Below are 23,685 nucleotides of genomic sequence, written 5' to 3'. Positions count from 1 at the left end.
ATGTAGAGGCTTATCTTCCTTGCAAAAGAAATATTTGTGCCTTTTCAATCCAAGCTCATTGGGGCTTTACCAAAGCGGGGAAAAAGGAATGGCGAGATCAGTTCTTGCAGGAGTGAAAACTGTCTGAGAATACTTGAATGTACAGAGAACAATATAGTTCTCACGTCTTTGCTGGCATAGGAAAATTATTGTCTCTCCAGAACCAGGAATATGTAATAGTCTGGGGCCGGCTAGCTGGCCTTGTGCAGCTCATATAACCTATCAGCTCTTCAGCTTTCTTTATCTGTCAGAAGGGGATAATTTACACTTTTAAATGATACTGTAGAGATTAAATGAGAAGACATAAGTAAAATACCTAGTATTGGGCACAAAGTGCTGGCCCTCATTTACAATTTCAGTTCCTTTTTCCTCTCACATGGTGTAGTGATTGAGCTTGTGGAGTTACACCTATGCTAAATTCTATTGGATGTTTTATTTACTAGACTTGCACAAACTTTTTATCAAGCTTTGACCTTCAGGTGGAAGGATAGGAATTTAAGTGGCCTATCCTATCATTCCCTTTTAGAAAAAGTTGTTACTTCCATTGGTCCAGTTAGCTTTAGGGGATGTCAGAATTGAGGAGAATGGTTGATGTGATCAGCTTGCTTTCTGCATTAGTGTATCCTTCTCTGGGCTTCCCTTTCTCTTCAAGAAAAGGGAAAGCAGCTCACAATGGCAAACTTGGATGTCCTGCTCCCTTTTTTGAGAGTGGCCTAGAAATAAAACTTGTGAACTGTCACTACTGAGGGAGATTATTGCAGTGGAAGAAACCACTAAGTGTCTTAAATTTTTTTAAGTTGCTCTTTTGGATACCTTCTTAGGATACGATACTGATGAATGTCAAAGAGAACTGTAGGTATCATTATCTGGGAGGAGAGTATTTAAAGAAAACACTTGTATTTTCATAATGTTCCCATACCTGAACAAAGAGCTAATTTCTGAAATGTATCTTGTTACATTGAGTCTCTTATTTTCTTCCTGATAGTATGTTATACACAAAGAATATTACAAAAAGCAAAGGTTTGGTGGTTTTGTTGGGGTGTTGTTGCTGGTTTTTTGGTTTTGCCCAGGAACTTGCTGGTTGAATTTCATTCGTACCATTAAGAAAGCTTTAGGGATTTTTTTTCTTAAAATCCAGTTGAATCATTCCAATAAAATTTGTTATAGTCACCATCTTCCGAGCCTACAGAGCTGCTTATTAAAGGAGTAGTCTGGTTGCAGAGGAAAAGACAAGTAAAGCTGCAACTGTAACTAATCAAACAATGCTGATTTCCAGAAGGACATGACCATTTGTAGCTGAAGGGAGTGATCAGTTATAGAGGTTACCTAATCCTGCTCCTTCTGTTTCACTATCTTCATGTCGGTGCTTAAGTATAGAGTTGCTGGAAGACACACTATTTCATGCAAATTCATTAAGAATGTCTTCTCTGCCCCTTTGCCTATCAGATATGAAAAAGGAAAGTGTACAGGAGCTACATGCTCAGACTGCTTCCTCTGACTCCTTGTGCAGGTTCCGTTTTTGTGTTTACTGGTGTCTTTCTAAATCTCTATTTGCCTTCCTTTCTGTAGGAGTCTCTGTCTTTCACACTCTAGGTGTGTGCAGGTCACTTGAGTGCATGTCTCTTCCTGTGTGAGTGCTGGTCTCTCTGTCTCTTTGTGTCTGTATCTTGCTTCTAGATCCCTCTCTTTCTCTGTGTGCCTTCCTGAGTATCCATGTGTGAGAAAGTCTTTGTGTGTGTCTAAAACACTGTAGAGCCTCCTTTCAAGCTTTGACCATTTTGCTCGTAGTATGTCTGTACCTGTGTAAAGTGGAAATGCAGGCAGTATATGCCAGCTTTTAGACTGAAAACATTTGACCCCCACCTTTTTGAGTCTTCATCCTTTATGTTAAACATTAGGGTGAAGAATAAGAAGGACGGGGGTGCTCAGAGGTTTTAGGGAAAAAAAATCTGTGTGTGCAAGTGCCGATCCCATTGACCCCTTTGAAAATTGAAATAATGATAATGCGCGTCTCCTGACTGCATCAAAGTATCAGCACATCAAAAGCCAGGAGGCATGAAATGCAAATGATAAAGTGAAAGCAGATGGATTGTGCATGATCGCCTGATGCCCAATGAATTTTAAAAGGTGCTGGTTTGCTAGGCGGGGGTGTTGAGGAGGGGGTGGGGGGACTGAAATAAACACGTTATCCCTGCAATTTTTTTTTTTGTTCTTGACGCTCACTCCTGACAATATTTTTTCACACTTGAGTGAACACCCACTCCATCTCTCTCTCTCTCCCTTTTCCCCTCTTTCTCTCTCTCCCCACCCTCACCAAGTCATCCCCCCCGCCCCCCAATCTCTTACACGTCTCAGGTCATGTCGCTGCAGCTCCGGTGGAAATAATAAGATATAAACCACGAGGTTGTTATTTGCATAGAAATAGCATGGAGCCCCAGGCAGCAAGGGAGAAGGACACAGGGATCATTTGTCTAAAATTTTAATGAAAACTTTTGCTGAGGCAGAGATTTTTAAAAAACTTTCTCCCTGCTTTTCTCCTCCCTTCCTTATATCCTTCCCAAACCCCATCTCTGATTTGACTTAACATGGTTTGATTTGAAGAGAAAAGGTTGACGCTCCCTTTGTATGATATGACATATCATACTTCCATAATGTAGCAACATGTAAATTGTTTTTTCCTTTAATAGATATGAAGCTGGAGATACACACATTCCCAACTTAATACATTGCATGTATGCATCAAGCTTTTATGGCTGCACTTCATCTCAGCGCACACGTGATGTTCCTGTCGTTAGCCGACCTGTTTTTAATTAGTTTAGACCTTCCTACCTTTTGCTTCCAAAGATTCTTTTTAAAAAATTTCTTTTTGTAGACAACAGTAGTAACCTGTATAGAAAATAAAAAATATTCTGGCGGTTTCCTGCTTTTCCTCTTCAGTGGTTTTACTGTACACTTACTCGTTTTGGCCATGAGCACCATCCTTTGCCACTGTCTTTTGTTCCAAAACCAGAAAGCATTTCTCACATTTGTATTTTTATCCCTTTCCCCTTGTGATCTCAGTATTTGTGTATTCACTTTCCTTGTCTTTCTTGCTCTTTGTTGCCTGCAGTTATTAGTAAAATATTCAAAATATTACCAAGTTGAGGAGAGATAGAGTACCTGAATTTTCTTGAATATTGCAGAAGCAGATATGACATTTATGCTAAAAGCCATGGGCTGGTGATTAGAGACAGTCTGGATGATTTTATGTAAAGTTAAAATCAAGAACATCTGTCTGGCTCTTTTGCGACCTTCTGGGTGGACTAGTGATATTAGGGCCATTTTACAGGTAGGTGGGCTAAAACAGTAAGAGGTAAAGTGACTTGGTTCCATTGACAGAGACTAGAGCAGCATCAGAACATGAACTTCCATGTCCCCAAGTTTCATTTAAAATAGGCTCAGTCCCCTGTGCTTAATATCCATAAGGCCTTAGAAGAGAAGGTAGTCTGGTCGTTTTCCTTTTTGTTCAAATGTCATGATAGTGATGACATAAATAAGAGAAGCTTCTATAGCCTGCTATTTTGTGTCACTCAAAGTAGTAGTTCATAGATTCCTAGTCCTACAAAATGTAGGCTACGAATGGCAGAGTTCTCAAAATGCCTCACTGAGTGGTAGGGACAGACTTGATGGATATGACAAACTACCCTGCTTGCAAGGAGTCGTGCTGGCCTGGCAGAGGCAATAACCTGTGTGCTTGGGGAACTGGTAAGGTAGACCCTTAAAAGGCTAAGACAATTTGTAGAGTCATAAACTCCTAAGTCAAGGTGCCACTGGACATTTGCAGTAATTTTCTGATTTACTTCCCCTCCCCCACAACTCCTCTTCTACTTTTCCATTTAATATGTTTAACATAATGTCATGTGGTAGATAGGCTGATGTAGACTGCAGCCTGCTAGTTCTCAGTCCATTGCCCCAGACTTGGTGAGAGCTCTCTCTGTACACAGAAATCAGAATTTGCAGTTTATAGCTTGTCTTCTGGACAGTAACTGTCTGTCAGGGTAAGGCATGTGCCAATGGCTATGCTAGATGGGTTATAGATTCATTCAGGAGGTGTGATTTGTGACTTTCTTGTGGTAAGCATTTTAAAGCTTCTGCTTTAGGAGGGGAAAAATATCCCATAATCTCATCCCCCTTAACGAGATCAGGCCCCTGTTTCCACTGCATCTGCCAAGGAGAAAGAAATTATATGGTGGTTGTGGCTAGGGTTATATGTTAGGCCAGTAAGGGGCAAATTCAGCTAAACTTGCTTTTAAGACTTGATGAAAGTCCCTTTCTTGATCTCGGTTTCCAAATACATATTTTTATGTATCTACGTAAAATATGAAATGTGAAGTTGTTGCTGACTCTGTCGGGTACATTAGCAGAGTTCCTCCCATGAGCTTATAGCACCAGGGGCCTGCACTGTCCATACCGCATACTCAGCCATGACTCTGACACGCAACGTGAGAGCGCCATGGAGGCGCAAGGGGAGGGGAGCTCACGAGGCTCTCACTGTGAGGCAGCATCACAATGTTCACGTAACTAACGAGGTAAAATAGTTAAGAGCATGGATTCCGGAGCCAAACTGCCAGCTTTAATTCCTGGCTCTGCCACCTAGTAGTGTGAGATCTTGGGCAATTTATTTAACCTTTCCGAATCTTGGCTGTATTAACTGTAAAATGGGGATAATACGAGTACCTATCTACCAGGTTCTTGTGAGGATTAAATTAGTTAATATAGGTAAATCGCTAGTGTGAATGTAGTCTCCCCTAAGATGCATTGAGGGTCTTTTCTCATTGCATCTCATTATCCAGGCTCTGGAAATGAAATACAAACATGACGTTCTCTATACTTTCAGATCCCTTGAAGGCAAAAATTCCAATAAGAGAATGTTAGATGTCGGTCCTCACTGTGGCAGTACATTCACGTATTGACTTTCCCAGTAGACATTATCTGAAGACAATCACCGCACTTTGGAAAGCCATTAACGTGAGAGGCACCATATTTGGTCCTGATAGGGTAGTGTATGTGTCAGTCATCTGTCTACAAGTGTCCCCAAGGACTTGTTGGTACAATAACCCATAATCACTCTAAGGATCGGTCCAGCAATTTGCATTTTTAAAAGTCCCTAACTACCTATTTTCACAATAGACAGTCCCTGTACTCCCGAAGCTCCAGATGGGATTGCTCTCCTTTCTGAAGAGGGCATTTGTGCTTCCTTTCCGAGTAAGCCTCGCTATAGCATTATGAATGAGTTCTCAGAAAGGATTACAATGGGCACATCTCCTTAGTTTTCAAGCCCTTCTCCCACCCCCACAAAATATGGGCAAACCTGTCCCCATTTGGGGGGTTGTTTTGTTCGTTTTTCACTTAAAGTTTCTCAAGTTTGATAGAAAACTGTACCGGGTGTGTGTGATTCCATTTGGTGGCTCACGGTAATCTGCCAGCAGCCTAATCCCGACCTGTCTAGTTTAGAGATATTGCAGGATGGAATTGCCATTCAGAGCTCCATTTTAGAAGTTGTTTCTGACTCTCTAAGAGAGCCCCATGTAGGTATGGTGGCTTAGAGACTAACGACTTGGAAGGACTTATAGTAGGTATCATTCCAGAACTTCTAGATAAAGTAAAAGCTCTGAGGTCCTGCCTGGGGCACTGAATATAGACTCAGGAACTATCATGTTTGGCAACCTATTATAAATGTGTTCAAAGTTTTTTAAGTTACAAAATCTTTAGATTGAAAAAAAGCAAAAAACTTCAATTATTCTCCTCCCTGCCATTTACTAGGTAAAGCAACTTTGGGCTTTAATCTATTTGGTCCTCAATTTCTTCTGTAAAACTCATTTTCCACCTTAAGGTGAAGACCAGAGGATCTCTTAATCTTAATTCTCTTTAATTTCTAGTATTCTGTTATGCTGTGAAGATGGATATTGATTTGTAACCAGGGAACCATATTAGGCTGGGACAGGGAAAAGATAGATTGGGGGAGGGGAAGATGGCATATAAAAATTTTGCTACATATTTAGGTATTATATATTACCCTATTAGTGAGATTATATATTAGTGTTATGTAAAACTATTATATACAAGTGAAATTAGGAACAGGAGTTGTAAAGCATAATGATTTAAAATTCATTTCTTATCCATGAATACCATATGGTAGTGGTGGTGGGTGGTGTTCATGTGGACAACAGTGACCATAGAATTATAATTGTTGGGAGTGGAAAGACCCTCTAAAAGTCCAGCTCCCCAGTCATTGAATTTCCTCTGTGACACCACTGCCAAACATTAATTCAGTTTGCTTGAAAAACTCAACTGAATGGGAGCTCAGTACTTTTTCAGCCAATCCCTTTCATCTATATAAAGTTCTTCTTTATATTTGGCTAAAGTCTGTTTCTCTGGACAAATTCCTCTTAAAAAGTAGTATTCAAAATTAACAAAGCAACTTCCAGTTTGATGGTCTAACCTATGTAGAATTGAATGGAACCAAAATCTTTCTCATGTCCTTTTACTTTAAGAGTCTGGCCTTGTCTCAACAACAAATGTAGTGAAGATGAAAATGCTATTCAAAGATAGAAAAGAAACTGGATTCATAAATAACATTCTTGCCAGCTAAAAATATGAAATAAGTGTAATTACAAGAGAAACAGCTAAAACTTAACACCACTTTGAAGTACTCTGGAAACTTAGGGGTCTGCTGCACGGCGTCATGCGAGGCTTTTAGAGCCTGATTATTTCCTGCTTTCTCATCACCTGCCTAGCTGAAAGTCAGGATCCTGACACAGTTGGAGTATAGGTCTTCTGGGTGCTGTATATTTAGATACTAGTTAAAACTCATTGGATCCAAGGTTTTGTGGTACTTATTTCATGAATCAGTAAAAGTGATGTAGATTGAGGTATGCTGAAGCTCTAAGGGCTCACACACCAAATCTAAAATGCTAGAATTTATTACTCTCTCGCCTCAGTGAGCAGTCCCTGGCTCACTTCGTACATGTGGACCTCCGTAATATCTCTGCCCTATCTCTAGAGTGTCCATTTCAACTTGCAGGATTATGTTCCTTTCTGAGTGTTGGAATGAAGAAATGCCTGTACTTCATAGGTTCTGTGGCATGTAAGGTCTCTGTACTTTCTGCCTCTAATAAAACATTGTCTCTGAACTCATGTTAAGTGCCCTCTTAGGACTGTGAACATGGTTCCTTAGGCAGAATGGTTCAGCTTCTTTATTTTCCAGTTAGTCATATGATACACTTTCTTATGCTGGGTTATCTTCACATTTCTCTCTTTCTACAAATGTTCATAGCTCTGTCTTTGCAAATTAGTGTTCACTTGATGCTTTACTATTTCACCTATCCCACTCTTCTCCTCTTAACCTTTCTTTCCCCTCAACCCCAGCCTGAAACCCAAGTAAATTAGCTTCTCACCCCTGCCCCCCAGTTAAAAAAAAACTCATATTCCTCCAACAGTGTCTGTTCTTGGATTTGCAGTCAGCAGCCATCTCCAATAACCATCAGGCTGTCAGCTTTGCAGCTCCCCACTACCTCCCACCTCCCCCATCACTCACCAGAGGAAAAAGAGAGCCAGAGCAAGAGCTTGAAATATATCATGCAATAGTGTATCATGAATTTGTTGTGAATCACAGCAGTGAAGCAGGTTTATTTATTTCTGAGACCTTAAATCAATACAAAGTAGGTCTCTTAGTTCTGAAGCTGGGATGGAGTGTGAAAAAATGAGCCCATTGTACTCTTAAAACTTTGGGGAAAGGAGATGACAGCTATATAATTCCATTTACCAGGCACTAGGGGCTTTAATGTGAAGGTGACAGGGAGCTCTTTGTGCATTTAGAGCACCATATCTTCTAAATAAAAGATCTGTAGACTTGATAGTGGAGCATAGCTCCGAGTTTAATAATCTCCAAGCATTAGACCAAGCCAATATGTTCCCAAGTCAGAGAGGTCCCCCCAAAACACTCATAAATTAAAAGTGCAAGAACTGCACACAACGGTAGATTAGAAATGCAAGGACTCTAGTCTTCCCTAGGAGGAAGACAGACCTAGGCCCTGGCTGTGCACAGACTGCTTTGTGAATATGATAAAGACTCCGGAAACGAGACTGTTTAGAAATCTGCCTCCTGGCTGTTCATCATTCTAGGGAATGTCCCCTGTGCATGGATTCAAATTTAGCTATGTTCCCTTTCATTCAGAGTAGCTGTCTTCACACAGCCTAATCAGCTAATGTACACAGTCAGGAGTGTTGAATTATGAAAGGAGAAGCTTTAAGAGCTATTTAGAATGAGCTACAGATTCCCGTGTCCAGGCTTCAAGTTTTTCTGGTTGATTGTTGACCGGTTCCTAATTTTAATAATGCTTTAGTGTCTGGAATTTAAGCCCTTTAAAATAGTATGCACATAAGAGAAATTGAAAACTCAGTGTTATTAAGGAAAATAACTCACCCAAGTTTAACTAACAGCATAAGATGCAAATATGAGAACTTAAGCTCATTGAAACATATAATCAAGTTTTGAGTATCTTTGTTTTTTCTCTGACCCATTGATAAAATATGCCTTTTCTCAATAAATCAGGTCCGTGCAGCTCAGTAGAGCAACCCTAATACAGTTGACCCTTGAACAGTGTGGGGGTTAAGGATACCTCCCCCTGCAGAGTCAAAAATCTACTTATAATTTTTGCCTCCCCCAAAACTTCAGTTGTCCCTCACTATCCATGGGGTATTGGTTCCAGAACTCCCTGTGGATACTAAAATCCACAGGCACCTAAGTCCCTTATATAAAATGGGGTAGAACAATGTATATAGTTGTCCCTATGCGTCCAGAGATTCTCAACTGCAGATCAAAAATACTGGGTTCATTCCACACTTGATTGAATCTGTGGATACAAAACCAGGGGATATGGAGGGCCAACTGTACATTTATTGAAAAATATCTGTGTATAGGGGGATCTGTACACTTTAAACCCATGTTGTTCAAGGGTCAACTGTATGACTTTATATTATATAGAGTTACTAGGTTAATTCTAGTCTAGATAAGGAATTTTGAAAGAAAAATTCAGTTCAAGATGGCAGCATAGGAAGGTTCTGAACTCATCTTCTCCCACGGACACCACACCAGAGCACCATCCAGTTAGCACCACAAATGACACACTCAAAGGGTGGACTTGGCAGCCACCAGAGCCCCACTAAAGCGGATCCCACTTTGTTGGGTCAGCTTCTCCACTATAGTCATGGCCAGTCTTTGCAGCCAGTCAGCCTGAGGGTCAGTCCTACCCACTGACATGCTAACAGCAACCAAGGCTCAACTACAACAGGAGAGCATACACAATCCACACAAGGAACATCCCTGGAGCATCTTGCTCGGATGACCAGAGAGAGTGTGCCACTGGGCCCCCACAGGACCTACTACATAAGGCCACTCTGCCAAGACTAGGAGACATAGTAGATCTACCTAATACATAGAAACAAACACAAGGAGGCAGCCAAAATGAGGAGATGAACATGTCCCAAGTGAAAGAATGGGACAAAATTCCAGAAAAAGAACTAAATGAAATGGGGACAAGAAATCTACCCAATGCAGAGTTCAAAACACTGGTCATAAGGACGTTCAGTGAACTTAGGGGAAGAATAGATGATCTCAATGAGCACTTCAACAAAGAGATAGGATACACAAAGAAGGAGATAGAAAATATAAAAAAGAACCAGTCAGAAATGAAGACTACAATAAATGAAATAAAGAATACATTAGATGGGATTAATAACAGATTAGATGAAGCAGAGGATCAAATCAGCAGTTTGGAAGACAAAGTTGCAGAAAACACTCAATCAGAACAGCAAAAAGAAAACCTAAAAAAATGAGCATAGTTTAAGGGACTTCTGGGACAACATCAAGCATGCCATCATTTACGTCATAGGGGTACAAGAAGTTGGAGAGGAGGGAGCAAGGGATTGAATACCTATTTGAAGAAATAATGACTGAAAGCCTCCCTAACCTGGTGAAAAAAACAGACATACAAGTCAAGGAAGTGTAGAGAATCCCAAACAAGATGAACTCAAAGAGGCCCACACCAAGACACACTATAATTAAAATGCCAAAGTTAAAGACAGAGAATCTTAAAAGCAGCAAGAGAAAAGCAGTTAACTACAAGGGAGCTCTCATAAGTCTGTCAACTGATTTTTTCAACAAAAACTTTGTAAGCCAGAAGAGATTGGTACAAAATATTCACAGTGATGAAAACTAACCAGCAAGGCTATCACTTAGGATCGAAGGAGAAATAAAGAGCTTCCTAGACAAAGAGAAGCTAAAGGAGTTCACCACCAAACCAGTACTACAAGAAATATAAAAGGGAATTCTTTAAGAAAAAGAGGAAAATGAACAACAGGAATACGAAAATATTGTGAAGAAAAAAGTTCTCACTGACAAAGGCAAACACATAATAAAAGCAGCGGATCAAATAACACTAAAGCTAGTACAAAGGTTAAAAGGCAGAAGTAGGAAGATCATGTGTAATTGCAACAGTAAATTAAGGGATACATGCAAACACACACATGCAAAAGAAATAAATGAGACAAAAACATAAATGTGGAGAGGGGTGAGTAAAAATGGTAGTGATTTTAGAATGTGTTTGAACGTAAGTGACCATTAACTTAAAATAGCTGGTATGTGTGAAGCACATGGTAATCACAAACCAAAAATCTACAAGAGACATATAAGAAATAAAGAAAAGGGAGTCCAAACAACACTGCAGAAAGTCATCAACATAGAAGAGAACAAGAAAAGAAAGGAACAGAGATGAACTACAGACACAATCAGAAAACAAAATAACAATCACTACAAACCTATCAATAATTGCTTTAAATTTAAGTGGATTAAATGCTCTAATCAAAAGATGAATGAAGGTGTGGTACATATATACAATAGAATATTACTTAGACATAAAAAGAATGAAATCTTACCATTTGTGACAACACGGATGAACCTAGAGGGTATTATGCTAAGTGAAATAAGTCAGAGAAAGACAAATGCCATCTGTGTCATTTATGTGTGGAATCTAAAAAAATAAAACAGAAACTAACTCATAGAAACAGAGAACAAATGTAATTCCCAGATGGGAGTGGGATTAGGAGACTGGTTGAAAAAGTGAAGGGATTAAGATATACAAATTGGTAGTTATAAAACAGCCATGAAGATGTAAAGTACAACAGAGAATATAATCAATAATATTATAATAACTAAATATGGTGTCAGGTGGGTACAAAGCATATTGGGGGAATCACTTTTTAAGTTATGTAAATGTCAAACCACTGTGCTATACCCCTTAAACTGATATAAAATTGAATGTCAACTACAATTGAAAAGGTTTTTTTTTTAATTTTTAAAAATAAAACCAATGGTTCTTATGTCCAGGAAAAACATAGGTCTGTAGGGAATGATGATCCTACTCATAAAGGGCTTGCTCACAGACTCTTTTGCTTTGGGACCCAGCACCAAAAGCAACAGTTTGAGAAGAGCATATGTGAAGGAGATTCACTTGCTAATTTTAAAGCATCTGCCAGAGGAGCAGAAATTGTTGGGACCCTTCTCTGGGGACAGAAGCACTAGTGGATGCCATTGTTATAGGCTCTCTTTACTTTGCTAGCACACACATGAACAGGCACGATTTTTGCATTGTCACTCTAACCCGTGCCCTTATGCCACACTCACAGCACCACCAGATGTAGTGGGTGAGCATCCCCCTTCCCCACCACACTGTTTGTGTTCGAATTTCAGTGACTATCAGCTTAAAATAGATTGCTATTTATATATGTTTTTATATATGAACTCAAAACTCAAAAACCTACAATAGATACCAAAAAAAGAGAAAGTAATCTAAAGAAAACACTACAAAAAGTCATCAAATCACAAGGGAAGAGAGCAAGAGAAGAAAGGAACAGAAAAGAACTACCAAAACAATTAACAAAATGGCAATATGTGCAGAACTCTCAATGATTACTTTAAATGTAAATGGACTAAATTCTCCAATCAAAAGATACAAGGTGATTGAATAGATAGAAAGAAAAAAAAAACAAGACCCATCTACATGTTGCCTACAAGAGACTCACTTCAAATATAGGGACACAGACTAAATGTGAAGGGATGGAAAAAGATATTCCATGGAAATGAAAAGAAAGCTGGGGTAGTAATACTTAGACAAAATAGACTTTAAAACAAAGACTAACAAAAGATAAGGGCATTACATAATGATAAAAGGGTCAATCTACCAAGAAGATATAATATTTGTAAATATTTATACACCCAACATAAGAGCACCTAAATGTATAAAGCAAATATTAACAGACTAAAGGGAAAAATAACAGCAATACAATAATAATAGGGGATTTTAATATCCCATTTATATCAATTGATAGATCATGTAGACAGAAAATAAGGAATCATTGGCCTTAAAACATTAGACCAGGTGAACTTAATAGATATATAGAACTTTTTTTCCAAAAATAACAGGGTATACCTTTTTACCAAGTGCGCATGGAACACTGTCCAGGATCACATGTTAGACCACACAATAAGACTCAATAAATTTAAGAAGATCGAAATCATATTAAGCACCTTTTCTGACCACAAGGGTATAAAACTAGATATCCGTTACAAGGAAAAAACTGGAAAAATCACAAACATATGGAGAGTAAACAACATACCACTAAATAACCAATGAGTCAACAAAGAAGTCAGAGGAAATAAAAAAAACCCCAAAACTTGAGACATGAAAATGGAAGCACAACATTCAAAATCTATGGGATAAAGCAAAAGCAGTTCTAAGAGAGAAGTTCATGGAAATACAGGCCCTATATCAAGAAACAAGAAAATCTCAATCTAATTTTACACTTAAAGGGGCTAGAAAAAGAACAAATGAAGCCCAAAATTAGTAGAAGGAAGGAAATAATAAAGATCAGAGTGGAAATAAGTGAAATAGAGACTAAGAAATTAGGGGAAAAAATCGATAAAGCTAAGCTGGTTCTTTGAAAAGATAAGAAAATAATTGATAAACCTTTAGCCAGACTCATCAAGAAAAAAAGAGGGACCAAATAAAATCAGAAAAATAAAGAAAAGTTACAACTAATACCTACAGAAATACAAAGAATCATGAGACTATTATAAACAATTATATGCCAAGAAATTGGACAGCATAGGAGAAATGGATAAATTCCTAGAAACATACAGTCTTCCAAAACTGAACCATGAAGAAATAGAAAATCTGAATAGACCAATTACTAGGAAGGAGATGGAATCAGTAGTCCAGACACTCCCAGCAAACAAAAGTCCAGGACCAGAGAGCTTCACCAGTGAATTATACCATACATTCAAAGATTTAATATGTATCCTTCTCATACTATTCCAAAAAAAGGAGAGAATGCTTCCAAACTCGTATTACAAAGCAAGCATTATTCTGATACAAAACCAAAGAAAGAGCACAAAGAAAGACAATTACAGACCAATTCCCAAATGAAGATAGATGCAAAAATCCTAAACGAAATATTAGCAAACCGAAATAAATTCAGTAAAGGATTATACACCACAATCAAGTAGGATTTATTCTAGAGATGTAAGGATGGTTCACTGTTCACAAACCAATCAACCTGATGCACTACATTAACAAAATGAAAGGTAAAAATCATATGATCATCTCGATAGATCCAGAAAAGGCATTCAACAAAATTCATGTATGATAAAACTTAACAAAATGGATATAGAGGGAATGTACCTCAACATAAGAAAGGCCATAAATGACAAACCCACAAGCTAACATACTCAACAGAGAAAAGCTGAAAAGATCAGAAACAAGACAAGGATGCCCACTCTTGCCACTTTTATCCAACATAGTGTTGGGAGTTTTAGCCATAGTAATTAGGCAAGAAAAACAAACAAAAGGCCTCCAAACTAGAAAGGAAGGAGTATAAAACTCACTATTTGCAGATGACATGATACTATATATCAAAAACCCTAAAGACTCTAGCAAAAAACTATTAGAGCTAATAAATGAATTCAGTAAAGTTGCAGGATACAAAATTAACATACGGCAATCCATTGTATATTAGGAACTATCGGGAAGAAAAATTAAGAAAACAATCTCATTTACAATTGCATTTAAACAAATAAAATACTTAGGAATAAATTTAACCAAGAAAGTGAAAAGCCTGTATATCAAAAGATATTAATGAAAGAGTTTAAAAAGAGTTGAAAAAGACACAGATAAGTGGATATTCTGTGCTCACGGATTGGAAGAATCATATTGTTAAAATGCCCATACTACCTACAGCAGTCTAAAACTTCAGTGCAATTCCTATCAGAATTCCAATGGCATTTTTATAGAACTGGAAGAAGTAATCCTAAAATTTGTATGGAACCACAAAAGACTCCAGATAGCAAAAGCAATCTTGAAAAAAAGAATAAAGCTGGAGGTATTACATTCTGATTTCAAACTATACTACAAAGCTATAGTAATCAAAACAGTATGGTACTGCCTGCATAGACTGGTGGAACAGCATAGCAGCCCAGAAATAAACTCACGCATACATATTCAATTAATCTATGACAGAAGAGGCAAGAATACATAATGGGGTATTCTTCAATGAATGGTTTTGGGAAAACTGGGCAGATACATGCACAAAAATGAAACTAGAATACTTTCTTACACCATATCCAAGAATAAACTCAAAATGGATTAAAGACTTAAATGTAAGACCCGAAACCATAAAACTCTTACAAGAAAACATAGGCATTAAGCTCATTGACATTGGTCTTATTGATATTAGTTTAGATCTGACTCCACAGGCAAGGGCAACAAAAGCAAAAATAAGTGGGACTACATTAAACTCAAAAGCTTTTGCACAGCAAAGGAAACCATCAACAAAATGAAAAGGCAACGTACTGAATGGAAGAAGATATTTGCAAATCATATCTGATAAGGGGTTAATATCAAAAATATATAAAGAACTCATACAACTCAATGACAGAAAAAATTCAATTAAAAAATGGACAGAGAACCTGAACAGACATTTTCCAAAGACATACAGATGGCCAACAGTCACATGAAAAGTTATGCAACATCACTAATCAGGAAAATGCAAATAAAAACCACCATGAGATATCACTTTCATATCTGTCAGAATAGCAGTAACCAAAAAGACAAGAGAATGGCTATTATCAAGAAGACACAAATAACAAGTGTTGGCAAGGATGTAGAGAAAACGGTATCCTTGTGCACTGTTGATAGAAATATAAATTGGTGCAGCCACTATGGAAAACAGTATGGAGGTTCCTCAAAAACTTAGAACTACCATATGATCCAGCAAACCCATTTCTGAGTATTTATGCAAAGAAAATGAAAACACTAATTTGAAAAGATATATCCCCCTCTATATTCATTGCAGCATTATTTACTATAGCCAAGATATGGAAACAGCCTACGTGTCTGTTGATGGATGAATAAAGAACATGTGGAACATGTATACAATGGATTATTACTGAGCCATTAAAAAGAATGAGATCTTGCTATTTGCAACAAGGTTGGACCTTGAGGGTATTATGCTAAGTGAAATAAGTCAGAGAAAGACAAATACTATATGATTTCACTTTTATGTGGAATCTAAAAAACAAAACAAAACTAGACTCATAGATACAGAAAACAGACTGCAGACTGCCTGTTGCCAGAGTGAAGGGGTTCAAGATGTATAAACTGTCAGTTATAAAATAAGTCATGGGGATAGAATGTAAAGCATGGGGAATATAGTCAATAATATTATATTAACTTAGTATGGTGACAGAGGGAAACCAGACTCATTGTGGCGGTCATTTTGTAACGTATATAAATGTCAAACCACTATGTACACCTGAAACTAACAGATCGTATGTCCATTATACTTCATACAACAAAACCCAGTGTCTTTACTGGGGAAAGCAAAAAAGGGAGGAAAATCAAACCACTCGTTTTGCTTAAGAAAACGAGTATTTTACCAAAGAGAAATTAAAATATATCCACACAAAAACCTGTACATGAATGTCTGTAGCAGCTTTATGCATAATTGCCAAAAAAAAAAAAAACCCTGGAAATCACCCAAATGTCCACCAGCAGGGAAATACATGAACAAGTTGTGGTATTTCTATAAAATGGAATACTACTCTGCAATAAAAAGGAACTACTCATACCTGTGTCGGCATGAATGAATCTCAGATGCATTATGCTAACTGAAAAGCTAGACTTAGGAGGCTACGTACTATATGACTCCATTTATATAATATTCTAGAAAAGGCAAAACTGTTAGCAGATCAGTAGTTGTTATGTGTGAGAGAAGGAAATCGATTACAAAGGAGAAGGAACTTTGAGGGGTGAAAACTTCTGAGGTGATTGTGGTGGTGGTTATATGTGTTCGTCAAATTCATAGAATTGTGCACCTAAAAATGGATGATTTTACTGTATGTAAATTATAGTTCAATAAACCAGACTCTTACAAAGTTTCCAGATTTGGAAGTAATTTATTATCAGTACACTCAAGTCCGTAGCTAAATGAGCAGTTGATGGATCCCTGAAATGAGCGGTTTCTTCTGGCAGTTAGATTTTGCTCCCGAAGCCTATCCCTTTTCTCATGTATTTGACAGACTGTCATGTGGCTCTTCTCTACCCACCATTACATTAAAAATGAGGCTCTTTTCCTCACCCAGTCCACCTTCAAATCCTTATCATCCTTCTGCCATCTAACTCATTCCTCTGTTCTCCCTATCCTTCAGTAAACAGAGGTCTTTTGGTGTTATTTCTCACCTGTATCTCAGTCTCTTTTTGGCTAAATATATTTTTCTGCCACAGGTAACACAGTCCCTTTACTCCACTTTATCCGTCAGCAAACCCAATTACTTTCTAACTTTGCCATTTATAGAGAGACTTTTGGTCTTACAGTGGATGGTCTTGAATCCACTGTGGCTCAAGTCAGAGGCTTTCCCATCCCGTGCCAGCACTGTCACTGTACCCTTTCTCTTCCTCCAATCCTAGCCCACCAGCTGCCAACCAGCACTCCAGTTTGCCAGTGACAACAATGGCAAAAAGGGGGAAAGTTGTAGCCCTGAGTCTGTGTATTAGGAACCCCCAAATATTCTTGGTCACACGGACACTGGTCCTGTCTCCCTTGAGATTTAATTCCATTCACCCTTGGATATATTCCTGGAGAAACATTTGCACAGTAATATGTGCTGCACCACTTAAAATTGTTAATTGGAGATTGAATTACTTGTCAGCTTTTAAAAATGTAGCCCTCTCAGATCAGGGAGGAGGGTGTTAGCAGCATGAGTAGATGAGCTATTGTACTTTTTTCTTCCTTGGCTTCTTTTCTCCCCCTCCCTTTTCCTCGTGCTCATTCTTTCTCCTTTCTTTTGTTTCCATTTTACCAGTTTTTCCCTGTTCCCACTTATTTTCTCATCTCTCTCTCTTTCTTCCTTAGCCAAACCTTTATCAACAACCTGACACATCCCAGAGTGACTTTAATATCTAGAATCATGGATGAAGTCCAGTGATGACAGTTGCTTGGGAAATTTACAAAAACCCTCCTCAAATCTTCTTGTGAATCAAAATGTCCTAATGAGAAGGAGAATTGCAGGAAGGACCCAGCTTGTGTAGCTTAATTCTTAGATGCAGGACGAATTTTGTACTTCCTGCTTCTTTAAATAGACAATTGCCCTGACCTACCAAAGATTGTTTAACGGGAGAAAGATTGGATAAAGTGGGGAAAGCAGTGGTAGATTTCATTTTTTATTCCACTGATATGCATCATTATTTTTCACATCCTCAGCACACGATTGCAAATATTTGCCTATAAGTCTGAAGGTTCCCAACATAATGTGTATATTAGGACAAAAGCAATTTTTTAAAAATTGAGCTAAGTTGCATCTACAAAACTTGGAAATCTCAATGCCTGTGCTGACAAATATCCTGACAAGTAAATACTATACTCATTCAGTATTACATAGTGATTTCATTTGCACAAAACCTCACAATGCTCTGCCACTTCAGTCAAACGTCGAGAGCACTGGGGAAAGGAAGAATGTGTTTATCTTGATCTCCAAAAAGGGATTTAAGGGAGAGAGCAAGCGGTATATTAGGCTGTTTTCATTGCCTGTCAGCTGTGGTAAACCTGAGCTGTCTGCAGTGTCTCTAGATAAGCAGCAAGAGCAGCAGAGGCCTTAGTATGTATGTATGTGTGACTGCATTCATTTGTACTTACGTACCTCAAAATTTCGAAAGGCTATGTAGCATCTTCAGTGGAGCCTTTAACAATTGTGTCTCTGCTAATCACTGGCTTTTATGAGGTGCCCTTAATTCTCAAGTCTGCCAGCCACAATGAATGAAGCGTTGGATGAGGCTTAAGTTTAATATTGATAGTGGATGAAGATCCTCTTTCCTCTCAGACTCAGCCCTTATTCAGTTTTGTTGGCATGGGCACTCTTCAGCAGGGGGCTCTGAGATGGTGCCTGTTCCTAATAGTTCATGGTACTGCTCTACTTAGACGCAGGGAGCAGCAAAGTGGGGCCTTATGAGAGTCACCTCTGTTTGAATGGCTCCTGTGTTTAAATGGTTACTGATGCTTGTTGGGCAGATAAATTAAAGGTTTGTGTCATGCTGTAGAAAATATGAGAGGAATAATTTGGGAAATGGAATATGGCAAGCAACTTGACTTAATATAGAAATGTATATGTCAAAGTTGAAAAAAACTAATAAATGAAGCTCACCTTCTTCATGAAAATATTATTGGTGATGAGAGCCGTTTACCCCAGATTTTTCTCTAGAAGGTCGGTACACATTGAAGAATAAAATAGTGGTTCTACACGGGCTCTTTTCTTTGTCTTCCCAGATGCTAATCAGTGTTCACGTAACTGTTCCAGCATGATCATTTCAGAGTTAGAATAGATTTTGTCCTAGCCCAGGTTCTGCTTCTTTGGAGCCTTTGTTGTGAAGTATTCTAAAATCATTAAAACCGCTTGAGTCAGCAACGACCCCTATAAATCAGGAGCTATTGTGTGTGCCCTCATTCTCCTGGTGCATGCCCCAAACATACAGTCATTGAAGATGAGCTGGAAGGTAGTGCTTTCTCTTCACCGATTGTTAAGTAGCTATGATTGTTAGCATTTGTGGTTAGTGAAGCACATTTCATTTCTGTGTGTCTTTCCCCTCCCAAACCCTCACCTCCAAAGATAAGGCTTATCAGAGCCATTTGGATACTCTGTTAGTCTGTCCTATACTTTTTCTCTTTAATTCTCAAATTAAATAAATTTTCCCACTCGACAAACATTCTTTAGCTCAGAAATAATGTTCTTGGTTGTGGTAAGCCCTGGTTAGGTTTCTTTCTGAACCCAGAGGAGAGGAAATATAGAAATACTGCTGCCTTTTCAGAACAACACATCAGAACTTGAGTTTCCACTTGTAAAAGGAAGACAAACCAAGTTATTAAATTCTTGTTCCTTCCAAGTTTGTCTCTCATTAGTTTGTAAGAATATGGGGTGGAATGGGCAAGTGGCAGAGCCTCTGAGAATAACCCAGTTCTGGATAGTGTCTTCTTTGAAAGGAGGGGGCAAAGACATCCAAGGAGGGTGTATTTAATCACGGACAGCTCTCTTGGTCTGCTTTGGTTCTTCACCGGTCCATTACTAATTTTGGAGAGATGTGAGGTTAAGTGGTTGGACATTGCCAAACACTGGAGACAGTGTTTCATAGGACAGAAAATAGTGATTCTGAGTAGAAAATGGCCCTGGCTCTCTCTTCCAGGCAGCAAGTTATTGGCTCCTGACATAGACTATGAATATCAGATATTCAGGGTCAGCACAGTGTCTCCTTTTTATTTCTTTTCCCCCTTTCCTATTTTATTTTAATAATTAAAAATACTGCTGATCACACTGAATGACTTCTGGCAGAGAAGCATTCTGTCCCAGAAGGACCAGTTGTGGGCCATCAGGTTTATGACATCCATAAAACCGGAGCCAGATCAGAGCATGGCCTCCCTGAGTGACAGAGTTTTTCAGCCTCCACCAGGGTCCCCCATCGACTGATTGCTTTGGATATTTGTTTTTTTTGTTGTTGTTGTTCTGTTTTGTTTCCTGATACATGCACAAGTGTGCATGTGTGCACACATTTTAAAATATAAATGAAACAGGTATGTAATGCCCTCTGCCTGTTAGAAAGACTAAAGCCATAAAAATAACAAACGGCGTGTATTTGCTAGAATGTCAAAGTTATGAGTTTATTTTGTAATGATGTGCTCCTGCCTTCATGAGGTAAACTGGCCGTGGCGGAGGTGTTATTAGTAATATGGACTCAGTGGAGCAGAAAGCCGAGTGACCGAGAGATCAGTGTATCAGTCAGAGAGAGGGCAAATAGAAAGAGACAGCAGGAGAATGAGAAAAGAGCCGCAGTGCCTGGGCTGAGATTAAAGACAGACTGAGAGGAGGATGGGAACCCAGTGGTCAGACATGGTCTCCCCTGTTCTGAGGGCTCCTTCAAAGGAGCTGCCAGCGTGTTGCTCAGCTCAGGGCTGCCTGCAAAGGCTTGTTCTCTGCACTTCCTTATCAAGCAAAGCAGCAATGTGAGAGCAATTTTGCTTTTCTTATTCTTCCATCCTTCCTAGCTGAAGTAAAATGGAACCAAGGCCAGCTAGGTCACACTGAGGTGATTACTTTGTCACCAACTTCCCCAGCCTTTGGAGGGTCTTGAGGTAGGGGGTAACCGAGCATACAAGGGAACCTCTTAAAGCTTCTAACGAGAAGGGACAAAATGGGAAGATACAGGTGGAATTTGCTGGTCTTTCGTTTATTAGGTTTTCCCCAGAGACTGTAAATGAATAAAAGTTAGTAAAGAAGAAATTGTGTGTTGTAGTTATTTTCTGAAGGAGGAAGGGAGAGGGAAAAGGAAAGGCAAAATACAGTAAGTGCTCTACAACAGTTTAGAGCTCTCCAGGGCTACCCGAGATGCCTGGCAATTACCACACACTCAGCAGTTTGCAGTAGTAGTCAGTGACCAGGCTGCCCGGCTTCCATCTGCTGGGTCAGAAAACCTCCTTCTCTGAAAGAAATTACTAACTAATCTTCAGGAGAAAAAGAAACCCTACAATGTCCAAGTCTACAAATATTTTGTCTTTCTTTTTTCTTTTTTAGAGGAAACTGGTTTCCAATTGCAGGTGCCCTTCGACCTCACAGGGGTTAAATTCCTCCAGGGATACCCAGGGATTGAGGCCCTGAATTCTCTGGAACCTTCCTGAGGGAGGAGAGACAGGCTTGGGTATAAATCACCGCCCTGCACCCAGCACACAAAGAAGACTTTAGACTCAGGGGTTTGTGTCTGTATCATAAGTTGCTTTGGGATTTTGCTAGCCTTAGGGCTTATGTGTGGGCACCAGCTTTAAAAATCAAATAAAGGGGAAAAGTAATCTTTAAAAAAAAAAAAAAACACGAAGAACTCAAACCTCAGTGTTTCTTTAACTGAGACTTGTCACTAAAGATTGTCCAAAGACAGGCACATTATCTCTTTTATGTATATATGCAGCAACTCTGCCAGGCCCGCAGATGATATGAGGTAGCCAGTTTCTCAGGGTCCCTGCCTCACCCACCATGGTTTCACTCAGTCAAAGTATGCTTTGCCTATCAATGGTAGCTGGGCGGGAGGGGCTTGCTGGTTTTTAAATTGCAACAGCATATGTGATTGTTTAAATACGTTTTTTGTTTCCTACGTTTTCTTTTTATGACAAAGGTCCAGATCATCCCTGAGAACAACTCACGGAAGCTGGAATCTCTGTCTTGTGGAGAAAAAAAACTCATTTTAGTGAGGATTACAAAATAGACTTCGCCTTGGTTTCCATCTAGATGAATGTCTTTTCTCATTCTCCAGGTCCTTGGAAGGGAAGTGTACACCTCTAACAACCAGCTCGGGGGCATCCAGATCATGCACAACAATGGGGTGACTCACAGCACCGTTTGTGATGACTTTGAAGGGGTTTTCACTATCCTGCACTGGCTGTCTTACATGCCCAAGGTGAGCCCTTCCTACCCAGCACTGACTAAGCCCACAGGACCCAGGCCCTTCACCACAGCTTACTGTCTCTGTGCTTGAGACCATATGGTGCAGGAATTTTTTAGGAAATATTCCTCTGAAAGCTGTTGATTTTGTTTTCTTCCTTAAAGCCATCTTTTGCCTTCTGCTTTTAAAATGTCTTTGGATTTCATTGGGTAAGTCCCTTTCTGATATTTTCCAGCCACAGAAGCCTTCATGGTATATCAGGGCTCAGATCCCAGCATATTAAGGCTTTCTCCTCATTGTGAGTTTTCTCCTTTGTAATAGCCTCCCATCCCTCTGGAGAGCTTCCCAGAAACCTGGGCACACTGAAATCAAGAATCGGAAGGCTCCACTTTGTGCCAGGCTCCTACATGAGACTTGAAACTTGTGCCTGTTCTTCAGGGCTCAGCACACAATTGCTATGCTTCTAGCTTATGATCGAGACTAATGGGTGTAATTCCGTATGTGGGCTCTGCTGTCTTAGTAGCGGTTGTTGCACAGTTGGCATACAGGACTGCTGTTTACTGATTATTGTGCCCTTTCCCTCCTAATCTTCTTTCAGAATGTAAACAGTTCAGTTCCTATCCTGAACTCAAAGGATCCTATAGATAGAATCATCGAGTTTGTTCCCACAAAGGCCCCATATGATCCCCGATGGATGCTAGCAGGCCGTCCTCACCCAAGTATGTATATGCTTGACGATCCTGTGGTACCCTGGCTCTCAAGCTTTCAGCCTTTTTTAGTTACTAACCAATTCCTGCACAATAGCATGTGACAAAGAAAACAGCTACTAAAGTACCTAGAAATGAGAAAAATCCTTCAACATATGAAAAATAATGAAATGACATTTACAAATCAGCCATTGAATCATAAGCAGAGCAGTCACTGATACATTTCTTCTGTTTTTTCTGCTGTTAAAGCACTTATTATTTAATGGGTTCAAAGACTTTAAAACAGTTAAATATAAGTCATAAAGTCATAGAACTATAGAACCAGAATCTTTGACCATCTGGTTTGTATAAACAGAGATTAATCAGATCAGTTTTAGAAAAGGTCTTTGAGACCCCCTCAGTGTAGAGTGTGACTACACTTTGCTTAGCAATCTCCCGCTGAGCCTCCTCCCCGCCCCTGCCCTGCAAGTGCCCTTCTTATATTGGTCACAGTATTGGCACTTGCTTTAGTTATTAATGTAAGGTCACTTTGTAAGATCATTTATTCATGAAGAGACTGTCCAGAACTTTTAATTTTATAAATCTATAGAGCAAGAACAAGCCCATCCTCCATGTTTATCTAACATATCCCCATCTTGGGGCTGATGCTTAGCAATCTCCCGCTGAGCCTCCTCCCCGCCCCTGCCCTGCAAGTGCCCTTCTTATATTGGTCACAGTATTGGCACTTGCTTTAGTTATTAATGTAAGGTCACTTTGTAAGATCATTTATTCATGAAGAGACTGTCCAGAACTTTTAATTTTATAAATCTATAGAGCAAGAACAAGCCCATCCTCCATGTTTATCTAACATATCCCCATCTTGGGGCTGATTTCAC

At 39.1% G+C, this 23,685-nt stretch overlaps 1 protein-coding gene across 7 annotated transcripts in view; it reads left to right on the top strand.

The window, feature by feature from the left end:
* Positions 1 to 23,685, top strand: part of ACACA (acetyl-CoA carboxylase alpha) — a 244,968-nt gene that overhangs the window by 181,166 nt on the left and 40,117 nt on the right. For all 7 annotated transcript variants that reach the window (XM_025041628.1, XM_025041629.1, XM_025041627.1 and 4 more), the window contains 2 exons: positions 21,975 to 22,118; positions 22,702 to 22,822. In XM_025041628.1, the coding sequence (XP_024897396.1) occupies positions 21,975 to 22,118; positions 22,702 to 22,822 (265 nt within the window). The remainder of the gene's footprint in view (positions 1 to 21,974; positions 22,119 to 22,701; positions 22,823 to 23,685) is intronic.

This window comes from Pteropus alecto, unplaced genomic scaffold (genome assembly GCF_000325575.1).
Source record: "Pteropus alecto unplaced genomic scaffold, ASM32557v1 scaffold98, whole genome shotgun sequence".
NCBI classification, from domain to species: Eukaryota; Metazoa; Chordata; class Mammalia; order Chiroptera; family Pteropodidae; genus Pteropus; species Pteropus alecto.
This window is presented reverse-complemented; position numbering and strand designations above follow the sequence as displayed.